The sequence below is a fragment of the Drosophila mauritiana genome, chromosome 2L, assembly GCF_004382145.1.
Source record: "Drosophila mauritiana strain mau12 chromosome 2L, ASM438214v1, whole genome shotgun sequence".
Classification (NCBI taxonomy): Eukaryota; Metazoa; Arthropoda; class Insecta; order Diptera; family Drosophilidae; genus Drosophila; species Drosophila mauritiana.
Window position 1 is genome coordinate 4,291,992 of NC_046667.1, and position 27,034 is coordinate 4,319,025.

The 27,034-nt window shown below is 44.8% G+C and overlaps 4 protein-coding genes and 1 long non-coding RNA gene across 6 annotated transcripts; 1 reads left to right on the forward strand and 4 right to left on the reverse strand.

Moving 5' to 3' along the window:
• The first annotated feature begins 1,686 nt into the window (after positions 1-1,686).
• On the forward strand, positions 1,687-20,301 carry LOC117150411 (TNF receptor-associated factor 4). Of its 2 annotated transcripts, XM_033317282.1 has the most exons (3): positions 1,687-2,479; positions 2,907-2,973; positions 18,482-20,301. In XM_033317282.1, exons 1-3 carry the CDS (start codon positions 2,265-2,267, stop codon positions 19,673-19,675), a joined length of 1,476 nt encoding a protein of 491 aa, XP_033173173.1. In that variant the 5' UTR covers positions 1,687-2,264; the 3' UTR covers positions 19,676-20,301. The 2 variants fall into 2 exon arrangements, with proteins under 2 accessions (XP_033173173.1, XP_033173183.1); XM_033317292.1 differs by lacking the exons at positions 1,687-2,479; positions 2,907-2,973 and adding an exon at positions 11,635-12,199.
• LOC117150425 lies at positions 3,689-4,949 on the reverse strand. The gene is made up of 2 exons (XR_004460763.1): positions 4,209-4,949; positions 3,689-4,111 (listed from the first exon to the last, which is right to left on the reverse strand). It is a non-coding gene; the product is annotated as an uncharacterized LOC117150425 (long non-coding RNA).
• LOC117150403 (zinc finger protein 668) lies at positions 20,282-22,393 on the reverse strand. Its single transcript, XM_033317270.1, has 2 exons — positions 22,329-22,393; positions 20,282-22,275 (listed from the first exon to the last, which is right to left on the reverse strand). Exons 1-2 carry the CDS (start codon positions 22,334-22,336, stop codon positions 20,358-20,360), a joined length of 1,926 nt encoding a protein of 641 aa, XP_033173161.1. The 5' UTR covers positions 22,337-22,393; the 3' UTR covers positions 20,282-20,357.
• Positions 22,394-22,571: 178 nt separating this feature from the next.
• On the reverse strand, positions 22,572-25,717 carry LOC117142291 (vacuolar protein sorting-associated protein 53 homolog). Its single transcript, XM_033306181.1, has 4 exons — positions 25,528-25,717; positions 24,961-25,467; positions 23,731-24,905; positions 22,572-23,670 (listed from the first exon to the last, which is right to left on the reverse strand). The coding sequence occupies exons 1-4, from the start codon at positions 25,621-25,623 to the stop codon at positions 22,785-22,787; spliced, it is 2,664 nt and encodes an 887-aa protein (XP_033162072.1). The 5' UTR covers positions 25,624-25,717; the 3' UTR covers positions 22,572-22,784.
• Positions 25,718-25,869: 152 nt separating this feature from the next.
• Positions 25,870-26,656, reverse strand: LOC117142302 (probable DNA replication complex GINS protein PSF2). The gene is made up of 2 exons (XM_033306192.1): positions 26,407-26,656; positions 25,870-26,348 (listed from the first exon to the last, which is right to left on the reverse strand). Exons 1-2 carry the CDS (start codon positions 26,649-26,651, stop codon positions 25,982-25,984), a joined length of 612 nt encoding a protein of 203 aa, XP_033162083.1. The 5' UTR covers positions 26,652-26,656; the 3' UTR covers positions 25,870-25,981.
• Between the last annotated feature and the right edge of the window lie 378 nt (positions 26,657-27,034).

A 27,034-nucleotide genomic window follows, 5' to 3' on the forward strand; every position in this document is an offset into this window, starting at 1 on the left:
CCCGTCCCAGTTGAGAATGCTTCGAGTCCGACAAGTGGTCAGGTTTCCAGCACCGAAAGTTCCAGAGATTGTTGCCGGGCCAGTGAGCAGCTTTAATCTCGGATCTGCACACTCGAATGGCACACGAGTATAGAGTTTAAGATTTTGTGAATCTGGCTAGCTGTTAATCATAACCATGATACTCCAAAATACTGCAAAAAAATTTACAAAAAATGTCGAAGAAAATGTTTTTGACTTCCGTTCGGCCAAATCATCCTGGTATCCCGATCCCCATCTCGGGTTTCCATTCTCTGAGGCTGGACAACCGCAAAGTGGAAACGGAAGTGTCGCCGTCCGAACAGGTAGATGATGCCCCCATTAATTGTGACCTTTAGGACTCGTCGTCTGGCACAGAAACCCCAGTAATGCCACTGCAACCAACTAAAATCGAGTCTGCAACCAGTTGCAATGCTGCTTTTTGTCGCACTTCGGATGCAGTTTCTTCGTGGATCTGGTGCCTGGTGACCATTTAGCAGCAAAAAGGCAGCTATGAATGGTAAATGGCAGTGCGGGCCACTCTGCAATTACATGACCAGCTGCCAGCAGTTGGTTTGCACTAGGAGGAGGGGATTGGACTAAGGTAGTTGCACTCATCACGTATTGGGAGGTAGCATACATGGGCATACTTAAGGAGCAATAATGTGGTTTATCAGCAAGTAGCCACTGAGTTCGATACGGGCATGTTATGACAAGGATGAGATGTGGACAACTGGTTGACAGTACTCCTTCTTCGCTCACAGGGAAGCTCTAATTCAGTGATGTTGAGGTGGGCAGGATAAATCATTTGGAAGTGCTCTTGGAAAATAAAAAGATAAATGATGAAAATTCCAAAAATTACTAATAAATATATAAAATACCATAAAAAGTATTGCTTTTAAGCCTAGATCAAAGATATCTGATATCGAAGCTTAAGTAGCGAAGCCCTTTTTGTTACCCGAATCTCGCCACTTCCTTGAAGATTTCCATCTATTTTTTTCTGGAGTGTAGTGCCCTGCAGATCATTAAGACGCCAGACCAGAATGAGCTGGCCAAACGGAGAGGAGATGGCGAGGCAAAGTGCACATCCGTAGAAGGACATCTGATCGCTTTTTGTCGTGGCATTACACAACCGCAAAGTATCCGGGTGGAGGGGGAGGTAGGTGATAAGGGAGCAGGGGGGCATTGGGAGGAGCTGCAGCTTGGGGAGGGAGTGCAAAGAAGAGCTAAAGATGAAAGTGCAGACAAAGCACTGACTGAGTCCCCAAGCCGAAAGTTGTTGTCTCCACTATTTCTTTAGCACTGAGCGAAAGTAGTAGCAATACTAATTAGATACTTCTCAGCTTAGATTCTTAGGTAATAAATAATCGTATATAAAGACATCGATTTATTTGAAAATCCGCTTAATATGAATTAAAGTGTCATTAGCTAAACTTTCCTCTTTTTTCTCCCAATGCACTTGTGGCTTCCTGCAGCTTGCGACGTGTGACGACATGTAGAACTAATTGTCGTCCACTCCGGCAGGGGAACCTCGTCGTGCAGGAGGAGCCGGTGGGGGGTGGGGCACAGAGGAGCGAGCAGGAGGGGATCGGGACTGGAACCGACTTGGCAGCAACTCCGACTGCAATTGGCTGCACCGTTCGCCTTGTGACAGGCATAAATCAGTTTTGTTTCAGTAATCGGCGCAGCAAGAAGTCCAACTTGAAGTCGAAGTCAGTTGAAGTCGAAGTGAGCACCTGTCGGCGGCTGAAAAGCATGGTGATCTTGAGATTTTCGCGTGTGTTGCGTCATAATTGAAAACGATCGCGGTGTGACACCTTAAAAGGCATCCCCCAGTGGTGGCAGACACTCTGCTTTTTTGGCAACGCAACAACTTCGCCAACGAGTTAATTAGAGTTCGGGTCGTGTGCTCGGGCATCGAATTGTTTGGCTGATTTATGTTGGAGCGCTGGACAGTCATTCCTTGGCCAAAAAAGGCGCAGTCTAGCGCTGCGAATAAATAAACCAAAAATTAGCGACATTTAGTTAATGCACATAAATAAGATACGAGGCGCGGGTATGCGATATTGCGAGACTCCAAATTGGGCAAGTCGCTCGTGTGCCGAGATACCGTGATCCCAAGATCCCAACATCTCCAAGATCCCGTGTGGGCAGCAGTCTAACAAAGTAACAATCAAACAAACAAACAGAAAATAAATGACGAGTTTAAATAACTCTAACAATCGGCTTTGCTGAAGCTTTGTTGGTTAATGAGCGCAACCATATTTGGCCAGATCGAAAGTCGTCTCAAGATGCCCGCCCCGCCGGCCACAGTGAAGCCTGCCACTGGTCACACGACCAAGCTCAACAATGGCAAATCCAGCAACAGCAACAGCAACCACACATTGAGCAACTCCATCGCCCAACTGAGCGACTCAAGGACCAATCTCACTGTCAACACGCCCACCACTTGCCAGCGACTAAGGTATGACACTTTTTAGCAGCTCTTCGATTTTGATATTCGAACTAGTTTATCGGGTATGAGAGTTCCGAAAAGTTCCCTCCGATTGTAGTGTTCATAAATTATACCATGGCGTGGGTCTTCGAGGGGCTTGGGTAGGCACTGTGTGTTAGGTTCCATCTATAGAGTTTGGCTAATTGTGTGTCTGTTAACAAATGGAATTTGTCAGTGTAAATTATGGCAGAACGGATTGTTTAATTCGTATTAGTCACTGCCAAGTGAAAGGTATGTCTGCGTAGAATAATATTTGTATCTTTTGATCAACAATATCATCTGATCCACTCCGCAAGTAAACTTGTGGCGGAAAGGATATGATAATTTACATATCATTTGTTACACCAAATTATAAATGCGGAAAATGTTTCAATGGTTAATTGTCTTGTTTCCACAGCGAAATGTTTCGGCGTTCGATTGCCAGCAGCACTCAGTCCAGTTCCAGGGAAAATACCTACGAGGAGGTAAGACAAATATACATATGAATAAAAGATCATCCTTCGATAAGACACTACGAAAAGGAACTATTATAATTACAAATGTAGATCGGGAAATTATTAATGAAGTGCTGCGCGTGAAATATCTGGGAATTCAATGGGGAAGCGGCAAAAATTAGGGAATTCAAATCAACCCCAGAGATGGAAAACTGATCGTTTTTACCTGCCATAAAAGTGTTTTGTTGAATGCCCATCACAATTCAACTAATTAATCAAACAAAATGCCAAGACGTACGTTTTCATGAAAGGGGAAAAATTCCTGCTAAGTTTCCGTTACCCCTAGGAAAAACTCTCAAATTTCCAGGCGTTCCGACTTGATTTACTTTTCATAATAAAATCTTTTGGCAAGCCCATCAAAGGAAAAAATAATTTATAAACATTTTAGGGGAGCGCGTCGGCGACTGCCTACTGTGTATATGTATCTATAAGTACGCGGTGTGTAATCCGAGATACTTTCGGGATGGCATGGAGTTCTCGTCCAGGAGCAGTAGATCGATTTATAAACAGGCCGCGCTCAAGTGTGCCAGCTGCCGCCCGGCATCGTTGTATCTTCGAGATACCTTTCCTATTTGCTAAGAAGCTGTGAGCCAGGACCAACGCATCGAATCCTTAAAGACGGCAGGCATTGACCTGCTTCGGAATGCCAAGCGAAAACATCTGTCGTCCTCAAAAGGGATCGTCGTCGTCTTGGTAGATACTATATATTTATGGGTCTGGGTGTCCTTTTCATGTTATTACAGGCGTCGTCCTCGATTTGGCGCGCTCATCGGTCTGCGCCTCAGTTCGTTAGCCCAAGGAAGATCAGGTCGATGCTTGATGGAGCTGCATTCCATACAGGTTTTCGGCTCGATTGCCTGACGCCTCTGTCCGGAGGATTGAAAACATCTGCCTGGGTCGTAAGCGGGTCCTTGCGATAGCCAGTCCAATAATTGAAAGTAATTTCCCTGCACTCCAATGATGGCGGCAAGGTGATAAGCCAGTTTAGTCGACAGTATCCTGCAAGGATTGTTCACAGTATCCGGTTGGGGGTGTGTCCTTATAGCCAAACCAAAAATCTTTTGATCCGAACACTGTAGAAGGATCGTAGTTGAGATAAAGAGTTTTTCTGTAATCCAGACAATTTAAATGGAGTTATGAGAAGTATGTACTAATTAACCCTATAAATACAATATTCTTTGATTTTTGTAGTAAACATCTCTTACCTTTATTAATGCTATAAGAATAAATACCACCATTTTATTAGACCTTCGTTTTTAAACTCCGCATTACACAATCAAAGTGTCAGGCCAAAAGGTATTTTCTACAAGTTATTCGATACCAAATGACCACAAGCTCCAGGTTCTGCTGCTTGAAAATGTATCTGGCAGATATGCCTGCCATAGATACATATTTGAATAGAGTGAGGCAACGCGTGTAAAACGCATAAAATTGCAAATTACCCCGCTCGAATGCATTTCATATGACGATTTCAGAGCTGCAGCTTTGATTCCATTTCATCTGAAACTTGGAAACCACAAAGCCCGGCGGAGCTGGAATCTGAGACGCAGTTCAGTCGGAGATGCAGATACGAATGCAGATGCAGATGAAGATGGAGGCGATCGCAGCTCAAGTTGAGCGTGTGGCAGGCAGACGACGATCTCTAATGGGCAATGGCATCATAATCATCATCATTGACAGCCGGTCTCATGTTGCATTTAGCTGGGGGCACTGATAGATGATAGATGGCAGTTAGTGAACCCCAACCCAGACCAAGTTGCACTATGATACTTGCTCGGTTAATCTGTGTGGAAAGTGCAAGTGAGTGCACTCTAGTCAAACATTTGCCTTTTATTGCAGCGCCCTAATCACAAATCAAATATTTTTGTTCGCCTCGAAGGTTTTATGGCCTATGCTCCGTTGCGGTTCATCGTCTTTGGATCTGGATCGGAATGGGATCTGGAATGGGACTGATTCGGTCCCCTCAAATATTTGACAAGACCCAGTGCATTCGACTTCTGTATCCGACTGACTCCGGCCGGATTGATAGCCTCTAATCAGTTGCTCTGTTTGCCTTCGAATGGGTCCCATAAATTACACTACTTTGCATTCTTTCTCAAGTGCTCAGAAAGGGGGTGATGAACCGTCTTGAAATGTTTTTAATTTTAGTGCTTAATTGTTTGATTTATGGCTAAGAAATTGGAAAGCTGGAATTTAACTTAAGAATTTCATATTTGTAGTCCTTATAATATTCTGAGATTACTGATATACACCTCACCACTTTTTTTCAATCAATAACTGTTCAATGTTCTTTAAAGTTTTCCGACATGATCCCACGGATTTTTCACCCCTTTCCCTGTCTGATTTCCCACTTGGCTAAACCAAATAAGTGTCACCTTCAACAACCGAAAAAGGTTTCCAATTGAAGAGATATCACAAGCCAAACATGCGATGTCTGCCTGGACTTGGGTCATGTGCCTTTCATTACCGTCTACTTGGGGTATCTGTCTATGGGGCTTCTTGCGACAATCCGCAGCCCCCGACCTCATTGAAATGCAAACAGCTACGATATGCCCGGCCCATCAGCCCGATCCTCCGCTGATCTGACCATGTTATTATTAAAGACACCTAAGTGGGTCGCCAAGAAGTGGGGATGGATCGGGTCGTCGTGTGTCCGTGTGCTTTGTAGTGCAGCACGTACAATAAATTAGTGACATTATAAAAAAATTAAAACGTGAGCTCCTCTAGCTGAAAATATTTTGACAATAATAAGCAGCTTTGTCCGCTGCCTTCTTGTTTTTCCACATACATATACATATACCATTTCTCGAGAGCCGCAAATTCACAACGCAAACAACGTGACATGGGGATCGGGATGGGTTTGGGTTTTTCGTCTTCGTGGGGCCTGTGAATTCATTTTGTTTGCCTTTGCCTTATGCGTTTTTATGTTTTATAGGCCTGCTCATTAGCATGCCGATCACGAGAAGCTTATAATTTTGAACTCTCCGTTCTGCTTTTGGAGTGGAGCGACTAGGACAAGGCACAATTGTCAATAAAATTGCTGGTCCGAGTGACAGCACGCACTCGCAGCCATTTGAGGCATTTTACGGCGGGCCAGCAATCCGTATCTCAGCTCCAAACAATTAACGAATTGAAAAGGCCGTTCGGCTGAGATCCCACGCTTTTTCTTCCGAGCGGCGGGAAATGTGCGGCATTTAAATAATTTTTCGATGCCAACCCACACCAACCAGCCGCAAGCTGATTATTTGTACACATTTTATTGCCGAAATTTATATGCGAAAATGCACATGCGAACGGAGATTCATTCACAAAATGTTGGCGCATCTGTAAGTCACTTTTTTATCATAATCGTATACAGCGGAAACGAAGAAGACACAAAATGCGAGATACAAATACATGGAATCTACCTGAATCTCAGAGATCTTAGCCCGCTAACTGGTGAATGAACTGAGAAAATATCTCGCTATCTCTGTTTAACTGGGATTTTTCTAAGCCCCGAATCTCTGGGCCATTAGCAGCTTTTAGCCGGAATTAGATTGTCTCGGTGGATGCACTTGACTTTATCTGCGCCCAGCATGTTTGGGAATGGAAAGTCCTGGGATCCGAACATGTTTTGCACACATTTCGGGCTAATCCTGTGTGGCCTCTGAACTGCAGGTGGTCCTTGAATGAAGGCTGCAGTTGCAGAAACCCTAGAGAATGGCAAACCCAGCTCAAATGGTTTTATGATCCGCAGTTGGGTCTATTAGAACCGATTGATTTATCAGCTGAAGAAATTATGGAAAGATTATTTCGGTCACAAAGGTACATTACTTGTGTAAATAAGTTGTCATGCTTTTTCATTACTTTGAAATTTATTTCACTAAATCTGTAAAACTCAGTCATAAGCTGATTACCCACTGACTTCTAGTAGATAAAACAACTTTCTATTGTGACTTTCCTCCGTTTTTTTTCAGCCAAAAGAAACAGCAAAATTCACAGCATTTCCTCATTAGTTTTTGTTTGTGGCACAATGGAAGTTGGTCCAAGTTGCCACTGTCTCCTTCACTGATGATAATTAAATCAGCGTTGCATGACACAACTTCATCAAAACAGAGCCAAACTGAAAGTGAATTCGGCTGGCAAAAAAGATACAGATACGCAGATCACAATTGAGGTCAACGAACACAGTCCAAGTTGTCAACCGGCACTGTAGGCAGAACCCATTACTGTTTCTTTGGGGCTTTGAATAGTTTCCCCCCGAAAAAAATAGAAACGAAACAAAACAACACAAAGCCTTAGCTTTGTATCTTTTTGTCTGCTGCTTTTATCAGCCCATTTACGTGCCAAATCAGCGGGTGAAAGTGTTGCAAAATGAGCAGAGCGAAATTACCCCAAGGTGAAAATTGTTTTTCCTCGCTGCGCAAGGAAGGAAAAATTCCAATGCGAAAAATTGCACCCAGAGCAGACGCCTCCAGTTCGCCTGGAGTTTTCCCACACTTTGCAGGTGGACGTGTCTGAACTTTGATTAAGCAGCTCGCGTTTCCAACGAGTTTTTCACTGAGTTTTCTGGAGCCGGGTAATAAATGTGTAACATTCTGTAATGGCTGACTATGTCTATGGTGGCATGAAAACCGATCTCTGAGTCACGCTCGATTAGTCAGAAGAATTTTTCGGACAAGTGAACGGCCTCTTTGAGTCACTGCAACCGCCAGAGGTTTCCATTTCCATTTCCCGCGCTCCCGAGGAAAAACTAAGCGTGTTCGCATTTAATGAGTGTCGCGTTTATCGATCGCGGTGGCACCTGTTTCCGTTGCATAAGTTCGCTGTCCAAGCCCCAGAAACACACGAGTTCCTTCCTCGGGTAACCAAAATATTTACACATTTCGGTGGGTAAACGAAACCCAGGCGCTAGTTCTAATGAAGTTGCGAGGGAGTGTGGCAGGTGTCTGCTGCCAGATCTTGCGGGCCATTTGTAACCCAATAGACCCAGTTTACACTCTAATGAGGGATCAGTAGATACAACAAATAACTTAGCTGCTAATGGGTAAATGGAACTAGCAAACGGCATGGAAAATGTGCATAATAAATGCCTTAATTGGGTTAAAAACACAACTTTAGCTACCTGAGAACATACTTTTAATGAATTGAATAACTTTTATGATAGCATATTTATGGATTAGACTTATATAGATGAAAGTATTTTATCTACATTTAAGTAAATTTATTTTGATGCACTATGAAGTGCAGCAAATGACTCGATCAGCAGCACTCTTTGAAAAGAAAACATATACGTGTATCTTCAAAGAAGCCTTGACTAATAGAGCCACAATGGAAGGCCCATAAATCTCGCTACCATATCGCAAGATTTGCCTTGAGCTCTGCTTCCCAGAAGTGCATTTCGAGTACATCAGACGGCGTATCTCGTGATTTTCGTCATTTTTTGCACTGCTAACCATCCGCAACTAATGCGGCAGAAGGAGATACAAACGGAACTGCATCTGAAGGATCTCCCAGGGACGGAGGGCCCGGCGTGTGCGGTTGGCCAGGCTGCCTATTGTTGGGAAATCATAAAAGATCATAAATAAATAGCGGCAGAGCAGCACAGAGATTTGAATTTGTCGGGTCTGTCGAGGGTCGGTCACACTTTAATTGCTGCAGATAAAGCGAGTCTAAGCGGATCTCTTGGACTGGGAAACGTACACAGAGTGCGGTCTATTCGGGTCCAGTGATTCATGCTGATCCATCTCGTTCCGACCGCATCTCTACCTATGTGTCCATCTCGCTCTGGTAATTGATACCCGAGGTGTTGATTTGTAAAACAAAAAACTGTTTGCTTATAAACAAAAGGCCTTGTTATGTGCACGAGCATCAGCAGCAGTAGGAACAACAACTGAATTTTCTGGAATTTAGATAAGAAGCGAAAATGTTTTCATCCGAAACTGGGAACAGATAAAGCTGGGTCACACCCAATGGCCAACCAAGATCCCAGGCCCCCACCCAGTATGCAAATCAATGAACCATTAGTTTTGGGAAACTATGAAGAACTCGGATTCCCCTCCGAACCACCGATGTGGGTCTCCATCTCAGTGACTGACAGACTGATTGTGGGTCTTCGGTAGTAACGCACCCGACTCTTTCACTACCAATCTGTTCCTTGATAAGCTGACTTATCAGCGAGGGTCTTTAAATATTTAATCTGCCTGTTATGATTTCTTGTACAAACGCCAATGTTTATGCAAGATTAATGGTCAGGCGCACGCCTTCCTTCCTCGTAAAAAAGCCCTCATCCCGCGCCGAACAAGAGGTTCATATACATATTACCTCATCGCCGACTTTCCTCTGATCTTGAACTATTAATTAGGCAAATTTCATTTTGATTTGTGGGCTGGCTTAGCAGCGGATGTAACTAAGTGGAGATCAAAATGGGAGTATAACCTGAAAATTTTTGAAATAGATGTAGATGTTAAGAAAATGCTAAATTAAATATTAATTTCTATGACTAAGCCAGATATTCAAATGTAAACATTTGTTTGTTTATATTTATAAACAGTAAAACAAATCAAGGTCCATTTTTTATATGTTTACAAAATCCATTCAAGCTAAAAGGGAACATGATCTTATGCATCTTAAAAGATGTTTATCTATTCGAGCCCAAAAAGCGAAAAATTTCTTTATAAAAAATGTATCTAATGAATATAATAGAATCCAAATTCCGCTGGGTACATGGCACATTTGTCCGGAAATCTGCACACAGCAATGGACATATTGTCAAACATCGGGCATGAAGGATCCTTTTGCTACGAGCCTGATCCTCTTTTGTGCGACACCTTTGGGAAACTGTCAATAAGCGAGGGCATTGTTCGACCTCAGCCAAATGCAGCTGCCTTTAGCCATCGAACTGCGAATAATTTCCTTGGCCGTAGAACAAAGCCAGGCAACAGGACCCGTCAGCAAGGACATGTGGCTGCCAGAGGACAGCTTATTGGCCAGGCAGAGAAAACACAAAACGATCCAGAGCATCTGCATCTGTCATGGCCGACATGTGCCCACAAGATGAGAATGATTTTTGGCGGTAAAATGGAATTAACACAGAATTTTTGGTATGGAAATATAAGAAAAGGGGATGGGTATTACTAATTACATAGTTATTTGGCAGACCAAAATTTCCACTTAACTCGCTATTACTAGGGATTTTATCCTTTTGCTGGGATGTCAAGGATTGTTTTAAAGAATTAATTTAATTTAAATAAATACGATATTTAAATCTTCTGAAGATCTGGCTACTCTGGGGAACCTTTTCAGCTGGAACCGAATCTAAAGCTGAATGAACTCATTTGCCATTGCTCATGCTAGCTCAGCTTCTAAGCGGCTTTATGGCTTTCTGGCCATTATCAGAGCGAAGAGAGAGCCAACTCTTGGCTCTTTCTCTCGTCTTGGCCAGAAAAAGAAGCAGCAACATCAACGGCATCAACTTTTCTTGCTGCCGCTTGGTTTTATGGCTCTTTTTTTCGGCAACATGCTCAGTCAACCTTGGCAAGGCCGTTGTTGCCGGTTTTTATGCTGCCTGTGTGCGTGTGAGTTAGTATCTGTGAGTGGGCCCCTCTGGCTGTGTGTTTTCGCGTGGGCTTCCTTTGGTATGCGGCCAACGGAAGTCGGGAATGGGTCATAATCGACATCCCTATTGCTCTGGCCCCTCCGTTTGCCCCTTATTCCACATTTCCACTCCTGGCCAACAGATGTTGAGGCCCTTTGGATAATTGCACTTGGCAATGGCTTGTTGGCGTCATTAGAGCTGCGTTTGGGTAAATACAGCAATTACAGTATCCGCAGTATGTCCTTTTGCCAAATTGAGCGGAAAGCCCATAGAAAATGGAAAATGACAAAGGAAATCAAGTGACGAAATTAATAGTAAAGGATATGGTGTATACGGCAGGCACCATCAAGGAAATGTGATGGAAAATAATACTACTTTTAACGAGTTACTCGGTGTTTTCAAATGGCAGTTTTTCAAATATAAAGTTTCTGAATATCAAGAGTATTGAAAAACAGAAGTACATACATAGTTAAGAATATTATAAAAAATTAGTACCCCAGCTTGCGATCTTTTAATGATCCTTTTGTGAATAAACCGAGTGCAGTTTCAAAGAGAGTTTCAGTATTTTAACCAATCAACCACTTTTTGGCACTTTTCAACCACCACACAGTGGTGAGAAGTTAAAATAAATTAAAAACTATTATTATCACATATAAAATGAGCTCAAAATGAATACTATATAATAGAGGATATTACTTATACGACATGTGGGACTTCTTAAACAACTTGACGAGCAGCTTATTTGATAAATTAATTGGTATATATAAGCTTATAAGAAAATTATATTATGTATATGTTCAATGGTATAGGAGAATATACATATGTATATGCTAGCGTTGTGTTTTAAACAGGCAAAATCAACTATTGCCCACTGTGCACTCTCGCTCACAGACACGGACACAAAAGCAGTCTCCGTCTCTCTCTAAAGTGCATTGCCAGAGCAGATCAACGCCTGCTGTCTCCCTTACACAACCCCTACGCCACATCCGTGAGAGCGTCAGTGAGCGAGTGCGTTTGAGAGAGCGGGAGTTTCAGAGCGGCTTGGATGTTTCTGCCGTTTCTGCGTCACATCAATTGCTTTCGAGAAGTCGACGCAAGCGGTTCGTATTCGTGAAGTTCGCATCTGTATCTGAATCTGAGTCTGAACGGAAAACACAAGACAAACGATGCGCGTGCGCCGTGTGAATTTCGCCAAGTTTTGAAATAACCAAGATCTTTTCTGAGTGATGTGCCAATAAACTAAGTGCAATTGCCCAAGCAAAACAATCAAAGAACCCCAAAAAACTTGCCAATTGAAACACTTTTGGATTAGTTTCACGACAAGCAAATAAACAACAGAAAAACATTAACAATATGGTTCGAAGTTTGGCCCAGTGGACGAAGACGCTGAGCTTCCCCTCGCGTCTCTCGCCCAATCGCAATTCCAAGGACTGCTCCACTCTGGCCAGTCCCGTACCGCCACCCACTCCGCCCCGGAACAAGACGACCTCCGGCAGTGGAAACTGCGCCACATCGCGCTCCTCCTCGTCGACGGTGTCCTCATCGCACTCGTCCTCACACAGTTCACCCACTCCTGGGAACAACAACAACAACATGCCCATCACGGAACTGGAACAGATTGTAAGTTCACCAAGATAAAGTCGGGGCTCCCTAGAATGAAGGAGGGCAATGCACCAGATATGTGATCTTGCAGAGTACATAACTTGCTAATGCTGCACATTTCATATCTTTGGTGTATGGCGTATTATACATAAAATTACTAGTCATAGGACTACTAACAAAAAAGCTTAATATAAACAATAGGTAGTTTCAAGAAATTCAGTTAAATTTATTAATGATATTCAGAAGTGCGTAAATAGGGGTTACACACAGGGATCGCATCCGTACGCCTTTGGAGGGGACTTCCTGTTTTGGCGAGCCAGCTGTGCAAACATTTAACAACTAAAGCCCGCATATAATTGCCACGACCATAAAAGCGACACGAGTGCATTCCATTCTACTCCATTCCCGATAAAGCTCATTGACCCAATTGAATGGGGGGCCCTAAACCAGCGGCCAGATACTAGGGCTTAGCCGCCACTTATCATTATCAATCAATCAGTTTCGTAAAGCAAATAGGGCCATCTAGAGCGTGGGGACGTCCACTGATAGCGGATTTCCACACCCGATAAGCGGGCTGACAACTATCGAATATACATACATATGTATGGGTTTTCCGCACCAAATCGGGTGCAATTAAGCCCCCACCGTTTGACGGCCAAGTTGAGAGCAATTTGCCAAAGCTGCGCGACAGATTGCCCGCCTCACACACATGGCAGGAAAATGAAATTAAAAAAAAAATTCCGAAAGAGATTGAAATAAAAATCCGAAAGGCAAACAGGATGTAGACGCGCTTGAACTGAGGATGCGATGGGAATTTTTTGTGCAGGGATACAGACAGTCCCATCTTGGGCGACAACATATGGGCACAACGTGGACCGATTTCTAGAAATGGAAAGAAGAGCCGCATCGAATGGGGAAATAGGGTTTATTGAGAGGCATAAACAAGCTGCAGTTTGAAGGAAAAAATAAATTTTACCAAGAAACTAAAAAAGTAAACTGTTATATGAGCAATCGAATTTTAAACAATAAGGTGATAGTTCCAATTAGCTTGACTTTTTCTGCCTCCGAAGACAAATTTTCCCACCGACTAAGCCCATTTCAATGCGGATTCGAGTCTGCCAAGTAATCAGAATTCCCGTACTTCGATTTCGCTGGCATTTTTTCGCAATCCGCTTCTGACATTCTCTCCCTGGTCAGTGGATTCCGCAGACGAGTGCTGCATTCATTTGCAGACCCAGACCCACTGCGAGCCACACCCACGCGGCACGACCAAGTGGCGCTGCTTGGCTTAAAAAAGAAAAATAAAAACATAAATAATGAAAATCAAGCAAGACGACGACGCCACGAGCATGCCACAGTTTTCATCGGCGGCCGGGAAATGGATAATCGTGACCAGTGGCGACGAGGCGCCGCCGACGCATCTGCGGCAAATGCCAAAGTTGAAGAGCACTCAAGATACGGGAGTGCAACGCAACCGTTAGCCGAAGGAAAACCCAGGTGGACCTGCGCTTATGTAAGGCAGGTTCGCATTTTTGCCAACAGAAACAATTCAGCAAACGAGTTTCTTGTTTTGGTTTTGGTCTTAGACTAGCGAATCAGTCGGAAAAGTTGCCCAGCCGCTTTTCAGCTGTTGCTGCGTCGGTGCAAAGTACAAACATCCTTGGCCAAAGGTAAACCAGTTAACCAGTTCCAGTTGCCAACTGCTGACGGGGGCGTCTGCCCTGTTTTTTGCCTCCTCCTGGACTGGCATTCCTGGAATCTTGCAATTATGGTGCAACCCGTTAAGTGGCGGAATGGCGCTTCCGTCTGAGAGAATGGTTCCCACCAATCCAGAATTGCATTTCCCACACGGGAAACCCAATTAGGATATGGTCAACAGATTAGTGTAACAGGAACTCAAGGTCTACAATATCTGCTTTGGTCATTGGGAATCATTATGTTATCATGGAGTTTCTATAATGAGGAACTAGTAGATATTTGATTCAATTCATTAAGGCCAATATTTTCAATAACAAGTTGAAATTGGAGACCATATTATAGAACGTGCTGAACGTATATTTTGACAAACATTTCGCTTTCGATTAGCAATCAATTAACATATTGCTGGTAATGACACATTTCGCACCGCCTATGGCCGGCTGACTCAACGGATTTCTCCCATTCGCCGACTTTTGGGGACCTTGTCAATGCGAAGTATTTTCGCTAATGCCAGCAAGAATTTGGCCCAAAGTCTGACGACCCCAAAATGAACAAAAACAACTGCATTTCCTGTCGCTTTTCCAGACAAACAGCTGCCAACCAGGCCAACATAAAGGTCAGACCCGCACGAAAAAAGAGCCACAAAATGTGGCAGCTGCAACAAAGTTCACCTGCGTTGAGGTTTGGCAACCAAGACGGTTTCGTAATAAATAGTGGCAGAAACTAGAACATCTGATCACCGGGGATCAGCGTTTCAAGTCATAATTTAACCATTTCTTGGGGCCAACGCATGCAAATTCATCACCGTGATTAAGAGTGGCAAAAAGCAGCATTTAACATGGGCACAGTGGATATATTGCGATATGGCCATATTGCAGGTGCAGAGGGAGCAGCAACATGTTGTTTTTACCTGTTTAGAAATCAGCTGCTCTGCTCCGCTTTGTCCCCTCATTTTCTCGGGTGAAACCAGTTTCTGGCTTTGGCCATGTTTTGTTTTCATTTTTTTCCTCTCTCTCTCGCTCTCTTTGCCTTGTTTTGGGTTTTGTATTTTGCAGCTGTCTGAGCTCAGCTCGCATCCACATCCACATCCAAGCATTGTTGCCGCTGGCTTCGCTGGCTATTGCTGAAATTACACACTTGCTGGAGTATCTTTGAAACTGACAAAAGTGCACATCAGCTGTTTCAGCGGTTTCCTTTATGGCCAGCTTGTTTGGCTCACCAAATCGCCAGCGTTGCACTTTTAAATCCGGCATCGATGCACTTTACTGGGTCACCCGTGTTGGCCATAACTTTGGCAATCCCTGCGACTGTGGGAAGTTTTGGCCTTAGGCAAACACCTAGCCGAAAAAGCGATCTAATTAGTGCTCCAGCTGCGGGTAAATATCAGAAGCATTTAGCACAGTTTTCATAGAGCTTATAATGTTGATACTGTAGCCAGCCCCATATGAACGTTGAGAATTTCTTGGGCAAACACAGACCGCCGAGTCTGGAAATACATATAAAAAGCTATAATGCCAATGCTCACGTACCAAATAAAAAAGCATGCCAGGGGCGTTTTTTTTTAGGGGGATATTTGGACAGCAGACCCATGCCAAGTTCCCCCCACCAGCCATGGCTCTGCCTTTTGTGCATTACACAAATGAACGTCAACATATTTTGGTTGGGAATATTTTGTGTTAACTGAACAAACGGAAGTTCTCCCAGCGGGGAATGGTTTACCAATAATGGAAAGGTGCTAAGTCCCCTTGCCCCAGAATCTGATGATCTTTTGGTTAGCAGGTCGGGAAATCGTGCTCCAGAAGAATAATGGAACACTCTGAGATCATAATGGCTGCATTCAGATTTAGTTCGAAATGCTTTGTTTGGCATTCGCCTATCAGAAATATGAAATAATCAAGTCGATTTCCATCTAATCAAGCTGTGAAGTCCATTGTGTTTATGTGGGAACATGGGATAATATTTTTTTCTAGACTCAATTATATTATTATTTGGTGGGGGGAATACTTAAATAGACTCGACCAGATACCGCATGGCTTGAAAACTCATTTGGATAATCGGACAAACAAATCAATGTATCCCAACGGACTGCAACCCTTCAAATTAAAGTGCCTCCCAATCAAATTGTCTATTAATAAAGCCCCAAGAGAAACATATCTTCCAGAAACATGGCCGAACCCGAAGTTTTGGCCGCCCCAAACTTTCAACAGAAGCATAAACAATGGGATGTTGTCTGATTGAAGCCAGGCAGAGCCATAAAATCAAATAAAACAAACTTCTTCGCCTATGAGCGCCTTGAACTTTAAGGTTGGGGCAATTCCAAGTAGGAGGCACATGTCTTACGGGGCATCGAATCGAATTCGATGTCTAAAATTATAAATTTGTCTTCCTGCCTATTCCTAACTTCATTTTTATGATCCGCCCTTGCCCGTTGCACCGCGCAACCATGGAAGTGCAGTTCCAAGTGGAGTGGGCCGGTTGCCACTCCACTCCAGGAGGCTCTAGGTTGAGCGTCCCATAAAAATAAAACAAAATGCGCCAACAACTGCTGTTGCTCATAAATAATGCGTTGTTCGCTCACATTTCTGTTTGCTGTTTCCACTTTCATTGGCCTGAGCATTGATTTTGATTTGGTTTCCGTCTTATTCATTCGGCTTTATGTTATTTTTTAATTACCGAAGCTTGAAATTTGGCCACGCTTTCGTGTCTGAATCGGAATTTCAATTGGTTTTGACTGCGGCTTTACATCAGAACCAATCAAACTGAATGACTCGGAGCAGTTGAATAACAATATTCTCGATTTCCTTGCGTTTTACTCCTCTTTTTTTGGCATGAGGAAAAAAGCAAAAGTTGCCCTAAGATCGCCTAATTATATAATCATCCGCCGAAATGTGGCAAACGACCTCCATTGCCATTCCATCTTTGTGTGGTCCCCGATGTGGAAGTCAGAGTAAATTAACCTTAGCAGAGCGGCAAGTAATTGCCACTAAAAAGAAAAAAGTTTCTTCAGTTTTTTTCTTCTGCCGTTCGGCCCATAATTGTTTTGGTTTCCCCGTAAACATTTGGAGTCGGTTGACAAACAGTTGGACGGGGCCAGCTTTTGATCTCTGATCTCCTCGGATGCTGGTGCATGTTCTTCATTAATCCATCCACTACGTGATGCGGAATTTGTGTAAACATCGCCCGTTTGTTTACGCCATCTCCGATTGAGTGGCGGTTACTTCCTGAACGAACTCCTTGGTGGGCGGTTCGATTCCACTTGCAAGTCCAATTGCCCAATTGGTCCATGGCCCCATCGAGAGTTCAACCGCGGTTCACCACTTTTAAAGTGACATTTAACGGCGGAGCGGAGCGGAGAAGAGAAGCACCAAACTCGTTTTCACGTTAAATGAAATGAAATTACCAGCAAGAGGCGATTCCATAGAAATAATATTTTATTTTTTCCACTACGCCCATTTGCCGGGCACATGGGATCCGAATCCGAGTCCGAATCCGAACTCAACCCGCTCCCTGCTCTTGTGTTAATTGCTTATTATATCTTCGTTTTTATGCCGCCTCTACGAGTCTGTCTCTGGGACCAGAACCAGATGCAGCGACATGTTCATTTATCAAAAGTCAAGCCACGCTCTTCCAAGCCCCCTGACCTTCCCCTTTTCCCTCTGGCCCCTTTTACGCATACATGCTGCAGATAAGGTCAATTAAAAGAGTCAACCGGAAATGTCGCGACGCTCGGTTAGGAGCCACATCTCCCCTGCCACATCTATCTATCTTTATCCCGACTTCGAATTGTCTGCTCATCACTTTAATGGTTTGTCAAACATCATCATCAACGGATCGAACAATTACCATATCCAAAAGTGGGTGGCTGGTCATTCGAAATGGGGGCGTTTTAATTAGATTAGACCATCGCAGGCAGTCATAAATATTTTCGCACAACGGCGCAATTTATTATTTTAATCTACCGGATGCAAAGTCGCACTCCTCTCGCAGTCCCCAGCAATTAAAAGCATACGACTGATGTGCATGGGGAAAAACTGGGGAGCAGAACCAGAAGCGGGTGCAGTTCTTCAAAAACCCGAAGTACGAGTACAAGTATATGGGCAAAGGCAGTCAAGCGATGGCTGGAGAAGTGGGAGAGTGCCCAAAAAGAACGTTAGAAGGTAGGACAGGAAGTGCCTGTCTCTGGGTGTGCCTAGGAACATGAGCAGTCATGTGTGAAAACCCCTCGAGGGAAAATGTGCGGCGAAAAGGTGGCGGGCAGGTAGCTGGAAAATCAATATCTGCGATGCACTGGATAAACAACAGGTCAAGGGGATCGGAAGATAAGGAAAGAAGTGCCATCTCCTGTCTATCAGCTTGGGAAAGTAAATCTGGAAAACCTTTTAAAGGAAGGGATCTCAGGGATCTTATTAGTTTCAGTTCAACTTCCGCACTTGTAAAGTCAGTTCACCCTCATGGGTTTGTGAAAACGCATTTTCACACCAAATACTGCAAAACGAACTACAAGCCAAGTAGTGCATAATGTTTTACATTTCTATTTCTATTTGTTATATAGAAGTTCTCACTGATCGTTACTTACAAATTCCTTATTTCCCTTATTTGCAGATCTATCCCGGTCCCGATCCAAAACACATCATGGGCTCGCTGGTCTTCTGCATTCATCACAAACAGGGCTGCAAGTGGTCCGATGAGCTGCGAAAGCTGAAGGGACATCTCAATGCCTGTAAGCACGACGCCACCCAGTGCCCCAACAAATGTGGAGCGCAGATTCCCCGGATCATGATGACCGATCATCTCCAGTACACTTGCACGATGAGGCGTACCCGATGCGAGTTCTGCCAGAGCGAATTCTCCGGTGCTGGACTGGAGGAGCACAACGGAAGCTGCGGCCAGGAGCCGGTTTACTGCGAGGCCAAGTGCGGCCAGCGGATACTGCGCGGCAGGATGACCCTTCACAAGTCCAAGGACTGCGCCAAGCGACTCCGTCGCTGTGCCCACTGCCAGCGGGAGTTCTCGGCTGACACGCTGCCCCTGCACGCCGCCCAGTGCCCAAGAGCTCCATTGGCCTGCCCCCAGAGATGCGATGCTGGTCCGATTCCCCGGGGTGAGCTAGAGGCGCATTTGCGTGATGAATGCCAGTCGCTAGCCGTGTCCTGCAGCTTCAAGGAGGCGGGATGCCGCTTTAAGGGTCCCCGCCAAATGCTGGAGGCCCATCTGGAGAGTAACGCCGCCGCCCATCTTTCGCTGATGGTGGCCCTCAGCTCGCGCCAGGGTCAGCAGATCCAGATGCTTAAGTCGGCGGTGTCCAAGCTGTCCATCAACTACACAGGCACTCTGTTGTGGAAGATCACCGACTGGTCGGCTAAGATGGCCGAAGCGAGGGGCAAGGATGGCCTGGAGCTAGTCTCACCCCCGTTCTACACCTCCCAGTATGGATACAAACTGCAGGCGTCGATGTTCCTCAATGGCAATGGACCTGGAGAAAACACGCACGTCTCCGTCTACATAAAGGTCTTGCCGGGAGAGTACGATGCTCTCCTCAAGTGGCCATTCTCGCACTCCATCACCTTCACGCTGTTCGAACAGGGCGCCCAAAGTGGCCAGGGAGGCGTGGCGGAATCCTTTGTGCCCGATCCCACATGGGAGAACTTCCAGAGGCCGTCCAACGAACCAGATCAGCTAGGATTCGGCTTCCCGCGCTTCATCTCCCACGAACTTCTGCACAGCCGACCCTTCATCAAGGGCGATACCGTGTTTCTGCGCGTGAAAGTGGATCCCAGCAAGATAGTGGCCGTCTAAGGAGGACCATTAGTACCGTAGACATTTACTCGACTTGTGTAAATACTGTGTATTTAAATTTATGAGTAAATTCCCCCTAGCCTAGCGTAGTCTAGCCTGTTCAGTCTCAGCGGCAGCTTCGGGCGATGTTGGCCGGCAGGCGCTAACTGGCCTTGGAATGCCGACCGCTGGGCCACTGCGTCATAGTCATATTCGATTCGTTTAGGTTTTTGCAGTGCTGGAATTAAACCAAAGCATAATTACGCATAGAAATACATTGAGAGCTCATACAATTCATCCATTAAAGTACGCCTAAGTTTGTGTCTTAAGTCTTTTGTTTAGAGATTTGTATTATTGCGCGCGATGCGATCACTTTCAAAAGATCTTCAAACTAGACCATACGCTCAAAATCACTTAGACCATAAGTTGCATGTAAATAGTGTTAAATTCGGAGCAGCCGCAGCGACCGCAAACCTAGTTTAAGTTGTAGCACGTAGTTAGTTGCTTAAGCGAACGCATAAGTCATTAGTACCATGAACGCGAACATAAACATGAGAATCCAACTTTCAACATAGTCAAATAAGTTTATGTTTAAATGTTAAGAAGTCAAACATACAATAAATGAAGTAACAAAATACAAATTCAAACGGTTTTGTTTATTTGGTTGCGGGAGTTTTCTTATAGAGATATTATAATATTTATGCTATGGTTCCAAATCACTTTCGTTGGACTCGTCGCATTCGTTGTATTTCACATTAAGATTTCTGCGCCCCCTTCTCCCACTTAATTGTTTACTGTGGGTACAAGTGTGCTGCTTCAGAAGATATTTGCTCGTAAAGGACATTGGGCAGTGGACACACCGGTTGTGACTCAAAATGTGCTTGGTAAGGAGTTTTTTATTTTGGTAGGACTTTTCGCACTGTGTACAGTTGTGCTTCTCGATAACAGTCTTTACTTTCTTGTGAGTGGCGTGGTGCATTTGATAATTGGCTTCTATGCTAAATTTTTTCGGGCATTTGGGACAAGGGAATATTTGTCCAGGAGACGTACTCCGGAGGAATTGTACGCAAACCTGCGAACTGATGTGTTCTTTAAGAGCGCTTCTTTTTTCAAAAGTTTGTTGGCACTTTATGCACTTGAACGGACCTTTCGTCGTGTGATTTTTCTTGAAGTGATAATCTAGGTAATTTTGACTTTGAAAAAACTTGGAACACTTGTGGCACTTGAAACGAGTGTGAGCACAGTCGTGACTCTTTAGGTTGCTTTCTTCTTGAAAGGAAACCAGGCAGAGGGGACATTCGAACGTTCGTTGTTCCGCGTGGGATTTTACGTGGTCTTTAAGGCTGGACACGTCTGAGAATACCGCTGCACACTGCGCGCAGTTGTACGATGACTTCCGAGAGAGTCTGTTGGAGACATTCTCATGTGTCTGAATGTGAATTTTAAGAAAGCTGGAGTAAAGGAACACTTTTGGACAGTGCGGGCACCTGTACGGAGGCTCCAACTCTGATTCTCTTTCATCATAGGGCCTATGAATCCACATATGGGCTTCAAGACATCCGCGTTTCATATATATACTTGGACACTTAGGACATTTCAGCCGTGGAGGCTCTGTGGTACGCGTTTCATTATGAGTCCGAATGTGATCTTGAAGTTTGGCGGCGAGTAAGAATATCTTTGGACATTGAGGGCATCTGTGCGGTGGCTTCCCAGTAACTTCATAATCAACTGACTTGTTTTTTACTGGTATTGAATCTATGTCAATAATTTCCTCTTTAGGTTGTCGGTACATCTGGATGGTATTTTCTTTAGCCTGTAAATCATCAAATGCATTTTTCACAACATCCACACAAGTTACACAGATATATTCAGAAAATGAATCGCCTTTCTCAACTGGCATTCCTGTGTACTGAGAGAGTGTCGTGGCAATCGGAATTCCGGACTCCTTCGCGTCATCAAATATATTGGTTAAATTGTCAGACTGTTCCAAGCAAACGCGGCAGCTTCCGATTGCTGGCTCTTCCAGACATTCTGTTATTATAAAGTATTCTCCCTGCATGTCTTCCACTTCAATAGCCTCCTCCTTAATTACGGGGAGCTCCTCCTCAGCGACGGAATCCTGTATGATGATCACGTCGTTATTTGCAGGATGATCCTCAAGAATTACCTCCTCAGCGATGGAATCCTGTATGATGATCACATCGTTATTTGCGGGAGGATCAAGAATTACCTCCTCATCGAAGGAATCCTGTATGAGGATCACGTCGTTACTTGCGGGATCATTCTCATGAACCTCTACGTCCACTATGGGGCGTGCTCCTATGACCTCCTCATTATGTATGTGGTTTTCCTCGATAACCTTCTTCTTAATTAGAGCGTCCTCCTCCTTAACTACCAGCTGCACTTCTGGATATAAAGGATGCTCCGGCAGGCCGTCTTCGGAGGAGGGTTCTACGTGAACCGTCTCCTTAATTTGGGTTTCGCGGCTTGGTACCTTAGGCTTGGTGCCAAATGTGTCCAAATGCAGGCACTGCAAGCAAAGGGTTTTCGGAAGCGAGCCACCGCGTTTCACCGACAAGCCCGGACGTAGCTTGCAGCACTGACACAGGTTCTCCATCGCCCTGGAATCATTTAATCGTATAAAACGTTGGTTAAAATAATTTTTGTAGCTTACCTAGTCATTTGTTTACAATGTTCAGGGCTATCGACAATCTAATATGCAGGAGCCACCCTGTTTCCAGCCTCTTGTTATCGAGATGTTATCGATACTAAACAACAAGATACACTGCAATCGACTATCATGCTATAAAATACCCTTTACGATACAAATTTAAATGCTCATATATGTATGTATTTACTTTATTTTTGCAATAAATGCCAGGAGCCTTTCATAGCAAGCAAAAAACGTTTCCATTTTGTTTAACAGAAGCCAGACATTTAATTAAAATATTTAAAATAGTCGGATGGATTGAGAATAATACAAAATCTAATGTTCTATAGCTGTCTCAGAACATAAGAACCATATAAACCGCATAGACCTACTAAATTAAACAACTAAGCGTTAAAAGTCATATAGTCAAATTAAAGCTAACTTAATGGAATGATTTCTCAAGATGTAGTTGCATATTAACTAGGGGAAGCGCTTTTTCAGTAGGTTTTCCAGCTTTCTAATGCCCGTCTGGGAACTTCCATCAGCATTTTTATCTGCGCTTCCCGTAAAGCTACCCACGCTGAAGATAAAGGCTCGTTTGGGAGTTGACGAAGCTGCCGTTGTTGTTTCAGTTGGTACTGCTGAGGTTTCAGCGTCGTCTGTGGTCCCCGAAGTTGCGGCTACTGTTTCTGCAGCCTGGGTCTCCTCTTCTCCAGTAGTTGGCTCTATTAAGCCACTCACAGCCGCTGCAGAAGCCGTGTGCTTGAAAAGATCAATCAGTTGCAGTTGATCCACACGTTTGACCGCCTTCATATCCAGAATCTTTTGGTACTCCGCAATGGTAATGTCTGGCAGCAGCTTAAGCACTTGCTGGGTGAAGTGCGCCGGCGGCTGGACCGGCGTCATCACCACCTTGATGATCATCTCGGCCCGAGTCATGTCCTTGACCACAACTTTGGTGTAACTGGTGGGCGCCTTGCGGTTCACACTGGATCCCACAGAAGGCAGCTCTAATAAGGCCGTCTTCAGCGAATGGGTGTCCAACAAAAGTTGCTCACACCCCAGAACATTGTTGGAACCATCCGAGAGGGTCAGTTTGCAGCGATAGAGCACATTGATGAACTTCGGTATAAAGGCGGCGACGAAGCGATGGCAGAACTGGGTAAAATACTTCCGCGAACTGGCTAGCGTGTCCCTGATGGTAGGCACTGTCTGTTTAAAGTTGCCGCACAGGCTGCTGATGAAGGCGCTCTGGTCGCCCACGTTGTTAATGTGTTGCCACTGCACCTTGGCCATCGCCTGCAGTGAAGCTTCGCAGCCAGCCTCTAGATCTTGAACCAAAAGTTGGATACAGTTGGAAATGATTCTATAAAGGTTACAAAAATTAATAAATTATTTTATTAAAATGGACAAGGTTTTTACTCACCGATGAAAGACATCCTTTTCCTCGCTCATGTCAATCTTGCTGACATATGCAGAAGTCACCTTTTCCTTCAGTTTATCCTCCAGTTGTTGGACCGTCTCCAAACAGTACTCACCCGTGGTCAGAACGCAACAAATGCGCACCAGATCATCTCTTGCAAATCGCTGCGTATCGCCCTCCTTGAGGAAATTGTGGAACACTTGACCAGCGGCAGTGGATAGATTCTGCATGTCGCGCGTGAGTAACGAAACACTTTTACCGATGGAGCTGCTGGTGGTGGCTGGCACAAGCTTGGGTGTGCTGCCCTCGAGCACTTTGGAGGCGTACTCCCGTAGATATTTCTTGAACACCAAAGCCAGATCGTGCATGGGTTGTTCGTTGCTTAGCTGGTTGCACTGCACCATGCACTTCTTGTAAAAGACGAAAAGATCACCGGAGCTGGGGTACACGGTGGTCTTGGCCTCGGCAAACTTGTATGGTTCCCGAGACATCTCCACGAACTTGTCCATCAGCTCCGAAAGATTGCGGTCTATGCTGCGTATGTAGATGTCCAAGTGCGGCTTAAAGCATTGTCCGATTTGGTCGTGGAAAACGGTTAAGCCCACAGCGCCGTCCGTCGCCGTTGGTTCAGCAAGCACTCTTGCTTTATCCGTCGGCTGTGCACCCAGTGTAACGCCCGTGAAGCGCTTGGAAAGCAGCTGTTCAAATGCCTGCGTCTTGTTGATGGCGAACAAAAGTAGTCTCACGTCGATCTCGTTGGTGCGTTTGGCCATGATTTGTGCCAGCTGTTCGCGTGTCTGCCGACAAAACTCTACAGTAATTCGCTCGGAGACCTCCCAGTCCAGTGGAAACACCGGTCCATACTTGTCCTCGAAGTCTAGCAGATGCCTTTTAAGCCAGGCATAACGCTTATCAATCTTGTCCAGCCAGGCAATATCCTGGTTCTCGTGAAACAAGTGCGTGTACTCCTCAAGCTGTTGTGCAATAAACCACTTAAGCAGCTCCTTCTTCACTTTGGGATCCAGCACGGACATCACTTTACAAGCATCGGCCAGCTGATTAAGACCCAAACGGTGTTGGTTTTGTGACGATGGCTTTGCTGCAAACGCCTCCTTGAAATCCTCTGTGATTTGCTGAGCTAGAGTGACCTGGATCTTATCCACGCTTTGAGAGAGATTCTAAGCAAAAAAACCGACATTTAAGTCAACGATTTCAGATAGAATCCAAACCAACCTTGATTTCCTCGATGTCGGAGAACTGCTGGAAGTGCTGGTTAACTTCGGTAATGGCCTGGAGGGGATTAAGGATTTCACCATAGGATCGCCGCTCGATCAATTTGTTCAGACTTTCGATTCCGCCCACCAGCATGTGCAGGTGATTCAGCGTGGTGATGGCAGCTGTTAAATTGCGTTTGGCGCAGTCCAGCTGCTTGATATCCCGGGTTATCTCCTTGACCATTTCCTCGGTGCGCTCCGCTCGGGTCTTCACGTCGATGATGTGGCTGAACAGGGAGCTGATAACCTTTTGAGCCTCGCACAGTGCCAGTTGTCCATCCTGGCCGGTGTTCGTTTGGCCACGAACCACGGAGCGAATGTTGTCGTCAATCAGGGACACCTCGCACTGCATCTTTTGGATGGTATCATCAATCCCGGCCAGCGATTGTTCGTTGGGGAAGAGCTGGTTGATGTAGTCCACAGTGTTGAAGTCCGGCGCATCCATGGGATCGTCCGTTTTGAGAACCTTTTATGGAGATTCGAAGTGGGTTGGTACTTGCTACGAACATATGTTCCACTGACTCACCTTGTCGATGACCTGCTTCACCTCCTTGGAGAAATGTATCTTGTTGTTGGCAACCATCCTTTCTTCCGCCTCCACCGCTACCGCAGACTCGCTCATCTCGCTTTATCCTTAATTATTTGTATAAAAAGTTATTGTTATTCTCTTCGTGGAAAACCAGGGATGCAGTGCAATTATATGATAGCAAGTGCTGTTAAATTTAAGTCGTGCTGTAATGCGCAGTCCTGTTAGATAAGCACATATCGATAAATAAATGTATCTGAATTTGAAATGCCTTATCAAAAACTTCTAATTACTTATTTAATTTTCTGAAAGCATTTCTATTTAATTTTAAGTATAAAGGTATTTTTGAACTTTTGAAAGGTTTAATGACTACAGGCTACATAAACTCCTGATAATAGCTCCTAATAACTATATCTATCATCTTGAATGTCCTCCACAATGTTGTTTGGAAAAATCACTGAGAAAACAGAGAGTTACTGTTCGGACCCGAACTGGAGCCTGCCATGGATGCACTTAGCATAGAGGTGTCCCTTTGAGAAGCGGTGGCCGTGCGCTGGTAACGTGCTATGTGGTCCAGAGAATAGGGCAGGATGGGTCGCACGCTGTGGATCTCCAGTAGCGTGAGGTTATCCAACTTCGCATATGTGCCCTCTCCCTTGATAAAGGCGTCGATCGATGTGCGCAGCTTGGACTCACGTATGTCGAAGATGTCCTTGATCACAGTGCGCAGCTCCTCACAACGGGGAACGTCATCCGGGGCCGTGCTCATGACCAACTGGGCCACTACCATGTAATGCTCACAGGGCATTTTGGTAAAGAACCTATGGGCAGGCGGAGAATAAGATGTGTCTTCCATGGGCATTCCCATATCATACATACTTTGAGCGCTTTTCCTCTTCCTTGATTTCCTCCAATATATCCATGTCCATCCATTCTGGAGGCACAATCCGACACTTTTGTTGCTTGCGCAGATGCGTGGCCATCCACAGGGGCACGAACACGGGAAAACCGGCTCGGAAGGGGCCCACAGGTCCGTATATCAGGTGCAGAGGCTCGTTGCTGAAGTTCGGTATTATACTGATCATGCATTTTTCGCCAATAAATTCAATAATTGAAGGATCCATAATTACTATAAACAAACAATAAACAAATGCGGGAGAATATATGGTCACTCAATCGGCCAGTGATGACACCTGTCCGCTATCGATCTCAATGCTATCGGCCCAGTGATCTCTGCAGTCTGGCAGCCCAGCTGTGCTATCGACCGTTAATAACGGTGTTCTTTTCCAAACAGTCTGCTTGCATCACGAATCTTAGGCCTGCGGTCTTTGCGTCAATTTAATCACGTCAAACTATAGACTTCTGCGACATAATAGCCATAGCTCGCCACTATAAAATTGCCAACCGTAATTCGGCGACCCTTGGCCGGGTTATCTCACCTTCATTACCACTATCGCCGGCCGGATCGGATCGCATCGCATTGCTGCACCGATGCAACCAATGGAGC